Here is a 16763-nt window from a genome sequence, read left to right on the forward strand (position 1 = left end):
ATTTTAACACTGCGTTGCTGACATGGTTTGGAAGTCTGATCTGTCAATCATCCTGTCAGGTTCAATTGCTTCGAAGTGGATGTTTTTACAGCGTTAAACCTGAACACATCAGGTGTGTTCTGGCATTGTTATTTTAGAAGCATGACAGTTAGTAGTTAGGCAGCCATTCCTTCTCCTGTCTTTTTTTTTTTTTTTTTTTTTTGTTAAATTGTAATAATCTATTTTATGTTTTTACATATTTACACAAAATGCTAACGGTTGATTTTCTTTGAGTGCTGCTCTACAAATTAGTTGGAGATTGTTTCTCATTTAAAAAATCCCTTAAATAATCAAGTAGTCGATGGACTAGATACCAAACTGAAAGTAGGACATGCATATTCAGTCGTGACCAAGTTTTGAGAGAATAAACATGACTAAACTTTTTAGTCATAGGGTACAGCCTATGAACAACAACTTCTAGCTAGAACAATTGCTGCCTTTGTCAAGTATGAGATCTCTGACACATGCATGAGGAATATAAAAGGTTTTTTAAGGCATTTCTACTTTTGAAGTTGGTATTTGTTAGAGAATGGCTTGGAAAATGGTGAAGGAGGAGGAAGGAAGCAATGAGACATTGAAAAGCGAGATGCGAATAATAATTATTTCATATTTAACTTTTGGTTCTTTCAGAGGAAGGGAAACCCAAAGAGTTGATCACTTTCTTTAGAAGTTGTTGACAAAGACTGCATATTTTGTCTGGCTGAGGTGGAGTCTGCACTGAAACCTTATCAGCATGCCACTTGGAGTGTGTGTGTTTGTTTATGGGTACATGTTTTTAGTGTGAGAATATTTTGTATATACACATCGTATGGGTGTGTGCGTGTTAACACGTATTTGTGTGTGCATACAATTATATCCAGTGTGGCTGGCTGATATGCCAAGGATGCCCTTGTTGTAGGTGACGAAGCTTTTGCCCAGGAATTTGCTTGGCTCATGCTCCATTTGACTGCTTGTTTTTCTCTTGACTTTCATTATGTTGCCTCATTGAACGAGTCTGTTTATTGCTTGTGTTTACTTTGCAAGTTGCACAGCAGGAAAAGCACACAAAAACATGCAAGAAAAGAAATTAGGGTTGAATTAAACACATAGTAATTAAGCACATAACAGCATCTTATAAGATGAGAGAAATCAACTGCTGAGAGCAAAAGCTAGATTTAATAAAAGAAAAGAACAACATTTAATTCTTCTTCCCATTGGTAGATACACACCTACAGATAATTTTTAAGCTACTTTGGGATGAGTCCTTCTGGACCCACACAATAAAGCTGAACACAACGTGAGCCAAGAAAATGCTATAACTTTTTTTATTTCTCATTTCTTACTTTTAAAATGATTTAAACCAATACTAAGTCTATGTGTACCTGTACAGTCTCTCACATTGAGAGAAACAAAGCTTTCTGTCAAGTCTTTTCTTTGAAACAAGCTCAAGTGAGGTGAGAAGAAACAGGAAAGCATGTGACTGTTCCCCTTTTTTAACTCTTTTTGGTCAAAAGTCTTTAAGTATTGCGGGAAGTTTTCACCATTGTGTAAATTTTCTAAGTTAAGAGTGAACATGTCTGTCTTGTGGCAAGACAGTCTTTGGCAAGCTTAGATATTAACCAAGTCATTGTCGCATTAATAAGGCAATTTCTTCATTGCTCCGCTTTAACAATTAACACCATTGGTTACCACATTTCTTTTTATAGTTGTGTTAACTGCATGTCTTTGAAGCAGGCTAAAAATGTGACACAGTGTTTCTTTTTTCTCTCCTCTGTTTAGGAGCGCACCAGGTCATTTGACAGCTTCAACATGAACACTCTGGAGAGCTCCCTGATTGACATCATGAGAGCTGAGCAGGACAGTCTGAAAGGTAAAGATGCCAGTTGTCAATCAAGATCATGAAACACTAAGCAGACCAGTAGCATTTTTTTTTTCTTCCTTTTTTCTGTTTTTAATTTGACATTGCGTTAACAGCAGAGCTGTTTTTTCATAGAAGGCCACAGGCCTAGACACTGGTTGGTGAATGTCTGACAACCACCAGTCGCTAGCAAAAAGTGAGTCTCCAGCATAAAGGTTTCGCCTTTTGAAATGTGTTGGTTGCGGCAATATGTTTCAATCTGTTTGTGACCAACGAGGAGGTTTTTGGTGCGACAGATGTCTCCCAGCATCAGCCTACAACTTCCAGCAACCATACATTTTTCCCTATTCTATAGGCAGGGAATTTTTTTTTTTTTACTATGGATTCGGTACAGGAAATGAGTGTATATGCTGAAAGTGTATGCTTCCCATTTAGCATGTCTGTATTTTTAGAAAACCTGTGATGCGCTGGAGGTAGTTGTATGGACCTTTATCTTTAGATGCATCATATTTTCTCACAGATGGCACACATACTATGATACTGATCTTGTCATTATTTGTCCAGTAAATGGCTGGTGTGCAATAGTTATTCAGTGCATGTCAACTGATCTCGCTGAAAATGAGTTTCACAATATAACATGCAAACACTTTGCAGTACACTCGTTATTTTGCATTTGGCAGTTTTCCTCATATAAGGTGTGCAATACAAGAGGGAAAAAAATGTTAATGTGCAAGCAGGCTTTACCTTTAAACACTTGTCTTTGTTATGGATTGTAGCTTATTTGGCCGCACAAAGGAACAACAGCTCACACACAATAATTTATCAGTTAACGCCTCAGTTTTTAGCAGAGAGGTTTCACCTCCTCCACAGGTCAGCCATGTAGAGGCTTTGTCTTCTTTTTGTGCTATCATCGGCGATATTATGAAAGGCCACAGTGTGTAGCAGTCAGCTCACACCTCTGTCTTCCTTTTCCTTCTTTCTTCTTCCCACTCATCATAAAAAACACAAACCAAGACAAACAAAAACAAAATTCTCCTTGTGGCTTCTATTCTTCTTCTTTACATTTTCTGTCATATCCATATATGCGATTATTCTGGGTGCGACAAATGCAGCTGGGTGAGACTATGTTGCATTCTGGCTTATGCCAGAGCTGACGGCAGTGGATTTCACAAGCAGCTCTAGGCAAGGCAAGGCAAATTTATTTGTATAGCACAATTCAACAACAAGGTGATTCAAAGTGCTTTACAGAGACATTAGAAACAAAAACAAATAAAAAGCATGATTTAAAATTGATTAAAACAAGCAAACAAACAAACTAACTAAACACACACATTTCACACCTGTACGCGCGATCTGAACCCTTATCGTAAGGGGAGCTACCAGTCCTTCTGTGGACGAGCTACTTTCTATTTTAAATTCCCTGAATTTAAAATGGCATTGCTTGAAACTGTGTCTAATAGTCTGTTTTTGCTTGGAAGCCATATCAGGCTGTACAGAGCAGGTCAGGAGGAGACAAAACCACACATGTAAATGACAGAGAATCTGGTCATTTATCAAAATAAAAGACTAAACCTTTTGAAATGCTCTCAGTGTGATTCGAAGCATGCATAAAACTGCATCAGAGAGGTGCCTTTCCTGTGCAGCTGTTAATATTCTACTTGCTGTGTTACATATGGTATTCCCTGATGGCAGATGTTTTCCACGTCAGTTAGCGTTTTCTTATGCAAGTTGATTCCCATGGACCTGTATAGCAATAGTTGACTGACCTACTTTTCCACTGTTATATAACACAATAAGGAGTTAATGAATTTAATATTTACAAAACACAGACGCCCAGCCATAGCCATCGTTGCTGCACATATTTGTGGTGTCCACAAGTTGCAGTTTTCAAAAGCACTTTTACCCACTATTGTTTTGAATCTGATGGTTTTTATATTGACAGATGACTGCACGATCAGCATAAAGTGAGCCTTTAGGAAGAGGGGTCCATTTAAGTGAGCTTGTTTCATAGAAACGGTGATGAACTGAGGGGCAATGCAAAAAGAACCATAAGATAAATACTGTCAGTTGTTTTAAATGTAATTCTCATCATCATTTTTATACTATTTTATTATTGTTTTTGCTATTTGTGCTAATTTTATTATTTTAAATGTCATTTTAATAATCATCTTATTTATTTATTTTTTAAATTAATTTATTTTATATTATTTTTTTATTTATTTTTTAACATGTTCAATGTATCATTTCTGGCATGTCAAGTGTACAGCACTTTGTGTTCAACTGGGGGCTGATCTGAAAGTGCTATATAAATAAATTACTTGCTTGCTTCAATCAAAGCTACTTCCGTGGCATCCCAGATTTAAAAACACAAAGTGTACAAACTGAACTGAAGGATAGCTGAGCATGGTGCAATAGGTATAACCTCTTTCTCATGAATTTTAAGAAGCAGATGCAGAGAGATTCATGAGGGCTTAGGCTTTATTTAAATGGGAATTATGAGAGATGGGAGAGCCCTCGCTGAACTGAACTGACACTGTCGTTGTTTTCTAATGATCGCTGCTGCTAAGCTTTTCATGCAAAATAGTGTTGTGAAATAGTTTTGGTCCAAAATGTTTGAAGAAGTTGCATGCTAATTTTTTAACATGTTGGTGTAGACGTTGCCAAGAACAATGATACTTTTTAACATACAGTATTGGTCTTAGCATTAAAAGGAAACATTTATTTGATAGCAAACAGTGCTGCTGACCGGTTATCATAACCCAGAAATTGAATATTAAATTAATTCTACAGGAGTCTAATGATCATTGTTTTAAAGGGTGACGCTCACAGAAATAATCTGACTACAGAAAAGTTAGTCAGTGGCCAATAGTGAGTGTTGGCTAAGAGGATAGAGCTGAAGTTCTTAGTAATGATCATTGTTTGAAAGGAAGCACATTTGATTTCTCAAGGCTTAGGCTAAGTGTAAAAGGTAACTAACTATACAGTTAAAGTTGACTGTTATATTTGATAGTAGTTTAATAGGACAGAGGACTTAGATAATGATTATGTTGTTTTTGTTAGGTTGTACAAGTTTTAAGTCAAGGACCAGAAATTGATAGGAGTCTTCTTATGAGGTAAAAATGTGGTATAAAAAATCTCTAAATGGGAGCGATGTCGTGCGTAATATATGCATAGCTTTATGTTCCATAAAAACGCTTACTATACACATCAGTTTATTAGCAGAATAAATACAAAATAAAAGTTTTAAATAAATTTTTAAGTATGGGATGCTACAGTAAGATCACTTCTTTAAACCTCGGACCTATCGGGCTCAGTGGCGGTATAATGTTGTGCTGTCAAATCTTAGTAAATGTTTCTTCAGTATTAGCAGAAGAAAACTAGAAGTCTGCCTCATTAAACATGTTTTGGTGCTTTAGCTCCACTGATGGATCCAAGAAAACACAGGAAGAGAAGTCAAAATTCTCTTCTAAAAAACACAAAGCTTCTGCTTTACATAACTTCATCACAATTTCAAAATACTGCATAGTCTGGTTTGCAGAAGTGATTTTTAAGCCCAACTTCCTATAAATATGATAGAATATGATATGTATACATCCTATAATACATGTAAAGTAGATGTTCTCTGCTTCGTTGATGCTAATATTAGCTCAGTGGTAGGGATGGGTACCGGTGTCCGGTGCCATGATGGTACCGGTTCTGACATAAACGGTAGTAACCAGACCGAAAAGCAGCGCACATTTCGGTGCTTTATTTCGGTGCTTTTTTTTCCTGAGTTTCCCAGGATAGTAGGCGGGTCCAGGTACGTACGTTCTTTTAGAGCAGAGCTACAGATTAAAATGCCCAAGGCGAAGCGGTCAAAAGTCTGGCTGTACTTCACAGCAAAATATGCAAACTCAGCAGCCTGCAACAAGTGCTTTAAGCTGATACTGTGATACTGTCAAAGGAGGTAACACCTCAAATCCGATGAAACACCTGGCGACGCATAGCGTTTTTTTTTTTTTTAAAGCCCAGAAATGCGCCGTATGATAGCTTGCTGCGAGACCTCACACCGAGCGCATCTACTGTGCGTGGGTTGCCTGTTATCTGACCCGGAGTTAGCAATATCCCCCAAAAACCCCGTGTATCAGAAATGATGAGGATGATGATGCAGCAGCAGCCGTTCTTCTCTGCGTGAGTAGCTTAATGTTCGTGTGTAATTTACGTTGAGTAGGCTAACCATGTTATTACATTAATGCAGGTAAGGTGAACTAGCAAACATCATCATAGCTACATGCAGCTGTCTTCTTGTTTGATGGCAGATACTCCCTTCACCCTGGCCAAAAAGGCTAAAATGACCAAAGAAAAAGTGGAAAACAGTTAAACATGAGAGGTTTTGGATAAAGTTTGTGTTTTTTCCATTGATTAAGCACTGCTTCCAGCCAAGAGTGATACCATATATGCCCCATAGCTGCAGAAAAGGCTAACATTGTTATCTTTTTACAAAAAACCAGCTGAACATGAGAGGTTTTTGGACCAATTTTGTGTTCTCCATTCTTTAAGCACCGGTTTGAGCACCGTTTGAGCACCGGCACAGTTTCAAAAGTACTGATTTGGCACCGGTATCGGATAAAACCTAAACGATACCCATCCCTACTCAGTGGCATTCTCAGAACCTTTTTCTGTGTGGTCAGGTATGTTTACATTTTTCCGTTGTCTGCAAAGCTTGTCTGAAGAAAGATGACAAAAAGTAAATAATTTTAGACAATAATTTGATGCATAACAAATATTATATTATAATTACAGCGACTCTTCTCCGGGCCAGTTTTTGCTCTTTCTCTCCGTCACATGCATACATGCATCTACATAACAAACTGTGGCAGAATTCATACACAAGCACATTTAGATGCACATAAGCAGGGCAGCAATTTCTCATTCCGGCTTAACATATTGAACAAAGTGAGAGCAATGAAGCAAGGGAGCGGGCGAGACAAAATGTCTACAGTACAAGGAGCTTTGAATCCCTTCCAGCATTGTCCTGACTGACAGAAAGGATCCCTCTGTTCACCCGCCCCATGCATGCACACACACCCCCCCCCCCCCCCCCCCCCCCCGTCTTTTGTGTGCTCTGCATGCATGTGCTTTAACTGTTACAGTACTGTACTCACATGTAGCCAGGAGCATGCAAATCAGGTTCACAGAGCGGGCATGCACAGTCCTGCAGACACACAGGGATATGGTGCCTACTCGTGTGATCCTCGGAGACCATTATAGCCCTTTAAAATTCAGAATAGCAGGTGGTGCTCAGATGGACTTTTACCTTAGTGTCATCACATCACTAAGGTCTGAATTGTAGTCCAGAGGATTTTAGTTTGGTTTGGTTGCCACCTTTGAGCTTATTTTGATTAAACTGAACTCATTTTATTGCATTTTTATTCAGATAATGATGATGGGTGCGCTACACAGTCGAATATTATCATCGAGCGGCGTGTTTCAAAGCTGCAGGTGGTCTGTCCTGGTTTCTCTGCTCTGTGAGTCGGGGTTCTGTTTTTTTTCTGTTCCCCCCCCATAGTTCTAGGCAAACTATGGGGGGAGGAGCCAACACATTTCCATGTGACCAAGGCGTTGGAATGCACCAATCACAGGGCACTCATTACCCACTCAACAATGGTCGTACTATTTGAGCTCTTTCATGTCATTATCCCTCTGCAGCAAGTGGGCCTTGCATAACTTCGAAGCTTGTTTGGAATCATAACATGTTTGTGTAGGCGCGGGTGTGTGCATATGCAAGAGGGTCTTGGCAAATGGCTAAAATCTATAGCATGAGGCTTGGAGAATAACGAGGTGATAAGAGGGAAAGAGATAGTTGATGTCCCATAGATGTAGGAGAAACATGCAGCGAGCGGTAACAAAGGTTGTGGTCATAGCTGTCCCAGCTAAAGTCTGCTCTGGATTAACACTTTAAAAAAACTTATAACAAAGTAAAGTCACCAACTGTTCCTATATTATGCGCAGAATAGATCAAATAGTGCCCCTCGGCAATTTAATTAGTGCACTGCTGTAATTGTCAAGAGGATTATTATGGTAACAGCCCTTTTCCAAATACAAAGTACTGATTGATAGTGTTAGTGGTGCTGTCTTGCCTCACATTGTTTTTAGCTGGCTGTAGCTGGTGTGGAGGGCAGACATCGCATTAGTGACAGCCATTTTATTACTATATCTTTCATATTCTTAATAAAATACAGATTTTTCTTTCAACTGGTCAGTGAAAATATAATAATAGCTTTATAGGAAGGTTTATATGATATAACAAAAGATTTTTTTGTTGTGTTTCCCTATGTAGGTCGTCTTGGTTTTCCTCACCCAGGAGGGGACAACCCTCTTCCCCTCAATGGTACGTATGGTAACCTAAACACTCAAGAGTCTGCTAAAATGACAAACTGGGCAATAACAAACTAATTAAAAAATTAAATCATAAAATGCTGATATCTCTGATAAATTTATTTATTGCAAGCTGGCATTCATTTTATTTATTTTTTTAAAAAAAGGGCCTTTATCGCTTAAAAACGCCCAATAAGTTAAAATGGACAAGTGGACAGTAGATCGACGTGAAGAAGAGTCAGATGTTTCAGATGGTTTTTTTGGAGACGTAACAAGGTGGGCTTCATCAGTCTGAGGAAATGGCAGTAATCTCTCATTCAGACATGGGATGCTTTTCCATTAACGTCCCTCATAGCTTCCCAGCCAGTGCCATGATGGAGGGAGAGAGTGATGGCATGCCTGTATTGTATCGACTCTAGCGAAGCGTAACTGCACTTGAAGGTTTAGTTGTTTGCCGCTGTTGTTGCTAAGAGCGGTGTTTCTGTCTGTGTACTGTTCATTGCAGCAGCTGCTCCTGCCCCTTGCATGCAGGATCAGAAAGTAGGCGATCTCCCTGATAGACTGAGAGAAGCAGGAATACATATTTTATGATTGGAAAATAAGTTAGTTAGACACAAGACACTTGTGCAGTTGTAATCTTGAGTGTGTAACCATTAGTGTGACTGGTTTCAGTTAAAAACTTGTTGGTAAGAGTGCCATTGTGACTCTTAGAGGAAGTAGCCACGATATTTATGCAGACACAAAGGTAGGGTGTTTAGATGCCGTCAGATTCTTGGAGAAGAGTGCACATCTTAAAGGAGGGAGGTAGGCTAAATATAGCAGGTGGAGATGCAGATCTTTCTGTTCGTCTTACCTGAAGTTAAATACAAGCACATCCCCACATGCCTGCTTGAAATTAAACTAACAAGCATATATTTTTGTGCCCTTTCTCCTAGCTTGAAACTAATGTGGGGCTCTTCCCTTTCTACCTGTTACTGTTGAGATTGCTTAGTCCCCAAAGCCAAGAGGTAAAGAATGGATTGAGAAATGTGGACAAGTGGAGGGAGCGAAATGGTGTTTTTTCACCACTCTTTAATAAGTGGATAGAAAGCAGCAATGAAAGGGAAACTGCCTTTGGTTTGAATAATTTGCTAAATACCAGAAATAGTTTGATAGGTAGTTACACTAAAGATGAACCTCTTTGCTGTTCTCATGCTTCTTAAGGAGGCTCTTTCATCTTATGTTTGTTTTGCTTTTAAATGCATTCTTTAATCCTGGTGCTTCTCAAAAATAAGATATGGAGCTCGAAATTAGAATTGGCTTTATACTTTATTTCTTTCCTCAGCGGGTAGGAAAAAACCAAACCATTCATGTCCACATGATATGTGGAATTTAGTGGCTTCTACTTTGCCCTTGTACGCTACAGTTTCCTTTATTGTCCTTTTAGCTTTTTGCTTCTGGGCTTGGGGCTAAGATGTAAAACATGAAAGGCCAGCAGTTTCTTCAAAAGATTGCCGAGTCACATGGCAAGATCACATGATCAGGAGCTGTCATCAAGCCCCGAGACAGATGGTGCCAGCGGATAGGCAGCAGATAGAGGATGCACACTAGCCAAACCCTCCCTTCCATCCCTCTACCCCCACCTCATAAGAACACAAAGATTGCATTCCTATCTCCTGTTCTTTCACCCTTTCATTTTCTTTGACCATTTTTTCTTTTTCTCCTGTTCACGCACTTCTTATAGCTCTGTGTGCTTCCTTTTAGTCTGCTTTCTTGACTCTCTTGGGCTCTATTGCTAGCCTTTGTAGCCCCCCCCCCCCCGGTTGATGTCCATCTGGGTTGGAAAATCCACTGAGGGAGGCCAGGATTGTTGCTCATGCGCTCTTCTCCATGTTGCTCTTTTACATGGGTTGAGGCCTGGTTCACTCCAGTGTGCACATTTGAACATTTGTCACTTTAGCTCAAGGCCAGTATAGTCGTCGTCCCCCCCCCCCCGCCGCAATGATGTCAGCATCAGAGAAACCACTGCCCTGGGAAAAGTTTGGATAATGACACACTGGATACATTTTCTTTCTGTTAATGAGGCTAGATTGAAACTGCTGTTGTCAGGGGTAGTGCTGCTTGACCTTCAGTGATGCATTTGATGTCTTGGAGAGTTCAGATTTAGTCACTAAATTACTGAGGTCATGCTTATAGTAGAGGTCTCAATTTTATTTATTTTTTAAATAAATAAACGTCTTTTACACTTATTGAGCCTAAGGCAATATTTGTCTATTTGCAGCATTACATTCCTGGAAAACATTCTAGTGCAAACTAACATTTTCTTCAGCTCAATGAAGGAAAAAAGGTTGTAAATTGACTTTTATTATGAAAGAGTCACAGAGGAAGTGCAGTGCATTTATCAGTGAACTTGTATCTTAATGCCATTATTCACTGTGATGTTTTTTTTAAAATTTTATTTTGGATAACAGATGGGTTTGAAATATTGCAGGGAGTAATGAAACAAGCAGGAGCAGCCACTGTGAACCATTAGATAAAGAGCTGCAGGCAAAAGGCTGTAACTTCCCAGCAAAGTAACCAACTCACTCTGCCATGCTGTTTGCAGGTTCATGCTGTGTGGAGCACACATGCAGGTCAAATATGACCTACAGTTTTAAAGCACATTTGCTGTTAGCTATAGGTCTTGCTAAATTAGACCTGAAATCCAGTTTAAGGTTCAGCCCTGGGATCAAGTCTTCGTCATCGTCTTTCCGTTTGCATAATTATGCAGACTTGCTTAATTTTGGTACTTTGCAGTCAAGCTAGGTGAACTGGATAATTCACACAGCTGTTTGGCTGGCATTGAACATATAATTATATCTGGCACTTAACTTCACACAAAGCTGCAGTTGTTCCGAAACTGGTTTCTATTCATGCTTTTATTATTTTCTTTTTCCTCCTTCCTCCTCTTTCATTTTCTTCCCCTCTTTTAATTGAAGGCTTCATTTGATTTTTGATAGATGTTCCTGATGTGCTTCACTTTCAAGTTTCAATTTTTCTGCCATTTCTGTCAATATTCCTATTCAGAGCATCCATACATGTAGCGTAACACTTCATGTTATCCTTCAGTTTCTTTGTTAAAGGTTATCCCAGGGCTTGTATTGAATTACAGAAATGTTTTGCTGTTGAACTGAGATGTCCTTTTTTAGCTGTGCGCCTTTAGATTGTCTCCTTTATCCCCTTCTCATAATGAGTCAGCATTTTATTTTGAAAGTGCTATATTAATAGCGAGGTGACCTTTACAGCGTGTCTATATAAAGTGTCCTTTATAAAAAATACAGCAAGTTTAAAATGATTGTCTGCAACCTTTCAAAATGCACAGTTCCACAATTAAAAAAACACAAAACAAAAACCTGCTTGATAGTCGGTGTGCTGACAAAACCACAGGGTGTTTATGATTCATCGGTGATTAATAAAATCAAGGGCCCGCAGGCTGAAAGTGGATCGTCTCTCCATTGTCGTGCACCACCTGGCACTTTTATTGGTATTATGTGTATTATGGGACTTTTGTGAACATCCTCTTCTTTGATTTGTCCTTATTCCACATGCAGCCAGGAATTATAGCAGGAGACGAGGTAAAATGCAATCACAAATACATCATGTCTCGTTTTCAGCATATTTTCCCGCCCTATAAGCCTCAGTGTTTAACTAATCTTGTAATGTTAAGCAGTGTTATGATTTTATTGACTGTGGTCTGCTTGTTTGTTGTTACATTAACGGGCACGTGCATTTAGTTTTGGAATGGCCCTGTGCTTTTTTTAAAACTTGTTTTCTTTTTTTTTTTTTTATACGTGCAGTGATGTGACGAGTTTGTCTGCATGATTGTCTTTAGTGTCGAGCCTTGTTACTCGTCGTCAAGTGATCTTGTGCATCTTTTATCCTCAAGTTTTTGTTTCTCTCATTATGCTTCACTCTGCTCGCTTTTCTCCATCTTTGCTTGCATATTGCAAGATTAACTCAGACAATACAAGACGGTGTCACACTTAGCTACAAGTTAATGAGGCAGGGAGACGCGCAAAGTGTAATTCCTGATTTACACTCATTGCAAGAGGAGCCCGACACATGGCGAGGCACACACACTGTCAGTTAAGGCTAACGTCCTTGCATAAATCTTCATAAATCTTCATAAAGCAGCTCAGGGCAGGTTGTATAGGAGCAGGGATAGAGCAGGGAGAGCTTAACCTTTACCACACACAGTGCACTCTGAAAGTGTTTATACTTTCTCACTGATGGGACTAATGTGTGCGCGATAACCTTTATGTTCACAGGCAGCACAGTTCCATGTGTGATTCATGGAAGCTAATTAGGAATGAAGAACAACACATCAAGGACATTTAATTCGGTCAGACTGTGATGTGGTCCTTTCAGGCTCTAATATCTCCATTCTGCGTGCACATGTTTAACTGATTCTCTTCCAATTTGAATCAAATAGTTATATTTTAGTAAGTAAGATAAAAAGGTTAATGGTTTGTTTACTGTTGTTAGATCAAGAAAATTAAAGTAGTAGGAATTGAGGTCAGATAGACAAAGGGATGAAATTAAAGTGCTCATTTACGGCCATCTTTATTGTAGTGCCATTACCATGATTTACTGTTTTCTTTAAAAAAACAAAACAAATGTCTAGTTTTCTCTTCAAAAGATAAATCTTTTCCACCTTCTTCTTCTTTCTCAGGCCACTCTTCTCTCTTCCCCATAGAGGATGGTTTCCCTGATGATGAACGTGGAGACCAGGGTCTCGCAGGCCTAGGTTCCCCACACTGCTTTCCGCACCAGAACGGAGAGCGCGTGGAACGCTACTCGCGCAAGGTCTTTGTTGGAGGACTGCCCCCAGATATAGATGAAGGTGCAGTAGTAACATGATTAATATCAAAAGGATTGAATTCCTGGGTTACTTTTAGCCTTTTATGTAATCAAACTTAGAACAAGGGAACTTGAGGGAAAATGTAAAAAGTTAAAAATAAATAAATAAAGCAATCATGCCTGAAACACACAGGGCTTCTTACAGTACACCCCCCTGTAATTTACTGTGAAATCTGAGCAGGGCCTCTGCTCTAAATCTCCCCTGGTGTTTTCTTTGAAAAAGCTATGGGCTGACGATGAGGATGCATTATTATTATTTTTTCATTTCAGATGAGATAACAGCCAGTTTCAGACGCTTTGGACACCTGTTTGTGGACTGGCCTCACAAAGCTGAGAGCAAATCCTATTTTCCTCCCAAAGGTATCTTAAATTCCTTAAATTCACAGCTTGTTCACACTATGCTGTTTTTTTTTTGTTTGTTTGTTTTTTTTGGCAACTGACTTCAGTATTCCTGGGTAAAGCAATGAGTGATAATCTGCTACAATCGATATCTATACATCTGAGCAATCTGGTTTTGTCTTCAGGCTGTTATCTGAAGCATTTGTCATCTCTGCTCAGATTGTTTGTATGTTTGTAAAAGCTTATGCCTTCCTGCTGTGCGAGCAGAGTGTCGTGATCAGACATGCTTTCACAGTAATCAGCAAACTAAATTCCAGCACAATCCTCTGTCAGTACTCTGCGGCCCCAGCAGCGAGAATAACCCTCTTGTGTTCTGTGCAGGCTATGCCTTCCTGCTGTTCCAGGACGAGAGCTCAGTGCAGGCTTTGATCGATGCCTGCATCGAGGAGGATGGCAAGCTGTACCTCTGCGTGTCCAGCCCCACCATCAAAGACAAGCCGGTCAGTGGGAACACACACACACACACACACACACACACACACACCAATTTGCTTAAATCTATTGGTAGTCCCTTAGTAGACTAGAGCTAAAAAAAACCAAAACCCACTTGTTGGTTTTGTGTGTGACAGGTCCAGATCCGCCCATGGAACCTGAATGACAGCGACTTTGTGATGGATGGATCTCAACCTCTTGACCCAAGGAAAACCATCTTTGTGGGAGGAGTTCCTCGCCCACTCCGTGCAGGTATCCTTCTTTTTTATGCTGGTATTTTTCCGCCAGCTGAATTAACAACAAATGAGTGTTTATAATACAAACATCTGAGGAGTATTCTGTGCATATGCTTTGCATCTCAAGTGGTTTTTTGTCAAAAGCCTTTTAAAGGTTCTTATTTCCCTTCCCTTTGATTCAGTAGTCTAAATATTTTTATAGCATAAATGACCAAATGAGAACAATAAGTAGTAGTCTTCTCTTACTTCCTTTTCTTTCCCAACTGTTGAAATATCAGCCGTAAGCAAAATGCTTCCTTCTGTGAGACAAAATGTGATCAGCTTGTGCTTATAAAATTAGACCCGCTACAGGGTGAGGCTAAAGAGACACTGACCTACACTGGTTATTTCAGGAAGTAGTCTCTATGACACACTGTGCAGTGTTAAAAAAAATAAATATTTTTTTTCCCTTGATAATAATGTCACGTGTACTGTGTGTTCAAGTTTATGCCACCTTTGTGTAACTGTGTCTTAAACCTCTGTGCTGCCGTTTTAGAAAGGAACAAAGACATTAGGCCCAGCAGTGCATTAAATATTTTATGACCGTGTGTAATAACTGGGTTTAGATTTGCATTTTAAGAAAATCCACATATTAAAAAGGACGTTCAGACTTTTTAATGTCGTAATAAGTAAAGCTGAAATGTAAACTTGCAGGGATTTTTTTCCACAAACTGCATGCTTGTTAAAAAAACTGAAAAACAGTCATAAGGACGGTCAGTAAATTCAGGGCACTGCTTTCATATTTACCCCGTGAAACTCTGCAGGACTTTAATCCGTCCACGTTAATGGTTTAAACTCTCAGATGAACAGTTCTCATAAAGTATGTGTTTGTGTTTTCTGGTTACACTGGCATGAGTTTATGTGAACCTCTGTATCCACACAGGTAATTGCTGGATTTCTGTGTCCTGCAATCTTTGTGTCGGTGTGCTGTCTCCATCTGTGCATCAAACTTGTTTTTGTGAATGTTTTGTTGATCTGCTTGTGTGCGTCTTCCTCACCCTCCCTCTTTGCAGTGGAGTTGGCCATGATAATGGACCGCCTGTACGGTGGAGTTTGCTACGCTGGCATCGACACAGACCCCGAGCTGAAGTACCCCAAGGGAGCGGGGCGGGTCGCCTTCTCTAATCAGCAGAGCTACATTGCTGCTATCAGTGCTCGCTTTGTACAGCTGCAGCATGGAGAAATCGATAAACGGGTGAGTGGAAAGAGGAGGAAAAAAAAAAAGCTCAGTGTTTTTCTGTCTTCCCTCTCGGCCCCCTCCTTTCTTCAGCTTGCTTCCTGCTCTTACTCGTGGTGTTTCTTTCAGTTGCGCAAAGGTGATGCAAAGTTTTAACAGTTTTTCCTGGAGTAATATAGTCATACTATACTGCATTTTATACAGAAATCATCTAGCATATGAACAGAAGAGTATAAATGACTGCTGTTAAATTTAGCTTCAGATTTTACATCCATTTTAACCTTTATCCAGGCAGAGTAGTTATAATAGGCGTGCTGTGTTTGTGATGTAACTGGAGCAGAGAGTGATTTGTGTAACAGAATAATGTAGGTTCACCAGAAATGATTGGATGTTTTTAGCTGAAATATATCTTGGTGTGGTTGAACTGGGCTTAAGATTTTCATGTCTTCGCAAGCTGTAAAACTGCTCTAATGACGACTCTCCTGTTAAAGCAATAATTGAGATTTTTACTTGTAGAACTGCCTGAAATTCAGACTTTGTAACTGAGTGGACTGTTTTTTTGGTCAGCAGTTAAAACAGCTATTTTGACCAGTTTCAGTAGTAAGAGTACAAATTTGTTAACAAGTGCTTTTTTTTTTTTTTTTTTTTTACATTCATACTGTATGTGTCAGTGAACCAGCATGCATAATACCAAAAACCCTGAAAGTGAAGCATCTAAATGGAATTTGGCTTTCATTGAGTTCATTTATCAGTGCTATACCTACTGTGACCTGAAAACTATTCTCTATAAAAAGGCTATGAACTCCAGAGCCTCACTCTTTCAGTATCAGGAACCCTACAGATGGTGCACAGTCTATTATTTATTACATTTTTTTTATTAGCCTTAATTCATAAGAATACTGTCAGTAACTTAGCCAGCGCTGTCAGCAGCAGAAGAATTACAGTAATCTCTACAGGCATGCTAATGAACTGTATATGACACAAATTCTACTGACAATAGGTGAGTTAAGATAACGTGAGACTCAGCAGATGCATGTAAAGTATAGGTAACATTATAAGATAAGACACTGGAGTAATGGTATGCTCTTTTAAGATTTGCATAATTGTGATGTTGTGCAAATTTTGTGTAATGACTGCCTTGGTAATGTTCACCTCCCAATACTACAGTCATTCATCAGTGAGCAGGAAAGATAAAGAAGCAAGAGGTGTTCCAAAAGGTCATAAACAGGAAGTTTAAAATGCAGAAAATTTTTAGTATTTTAATAACGGTGAAGTCAGCAGTGCGATATTAACAACTTTAAACATTCTTTTGAATACTGATCAGGAATAGGAGATTATTCGGCTTTTTATTCATTCTGCTTTTTATAAA

At 39.2% G+C, this 16763-nt stretch overlaps 1 protein-coding gene across 7 annotated transcripts in view; it reads left to right on the forward strand.

Moving 5' to 3' along the window:
* The window catches only part of cpeb4b (cytoplasmic polyadenylation element binding protein 4b), a 37923-nt gene that overhangs the window by 14579 nt on the left and 6581 nt on the right, over positions 1-16763 (forward strand). For 4 of the 7 annotated variants that reach the window (XM_086309154.1, XM_086309152.1, XM_086309157.1 and 1 more), the window contains 8 exons: positions 1798-1888; positions 8196-8246; positions 11803-11826; positions 12924-13094; positions 13382-13471; positions 13832-13950; positions 14080-14194; positions 15231-15412. In XM_086309154.1, coding sequence (XP_086165280.1) covers positions 1798-1888; positions 8196-8246; positions 11803-11826; positions 12924-13094; positions 13382-13471; positions 13832-13950; positions 14080-14194; positions 15231-15412 — 843 coding nt within the window. The remainder of the gene's footprint in view (positions 1-1797; positions 1889-8195; positions 8247-11802; positions 11827-12923; positions 13095-13381; positions 13472-13831; positions 13951-14079; positions 14195-15230; positions 15413-16763) is intronic. The other 3 variants (XM_086309155.1, XM_086309158.1, XM_086309156.1) reach the window with 2 other exon arrangements.

This window comes from Aulonocara sp. 'chitande type north' Nkhata Bay, linkage group LG10 (assembly GCF_057382095.1).
Source record: "Aulonocara sp. 'chitande type north' Nkhata Bay isolate Kocher_YH1m ecotype deep benthic linkage group LG10, A_spYH_male_GT1.1, whole genome shotgun sequence".
NCBI lineage: Eukaryota > Metazoa > Chordata > Actinopteri > Cichliformes > Cichlidae > Aulonocara > Aulonocara sp. 'chitande type north' Nkhata Bay.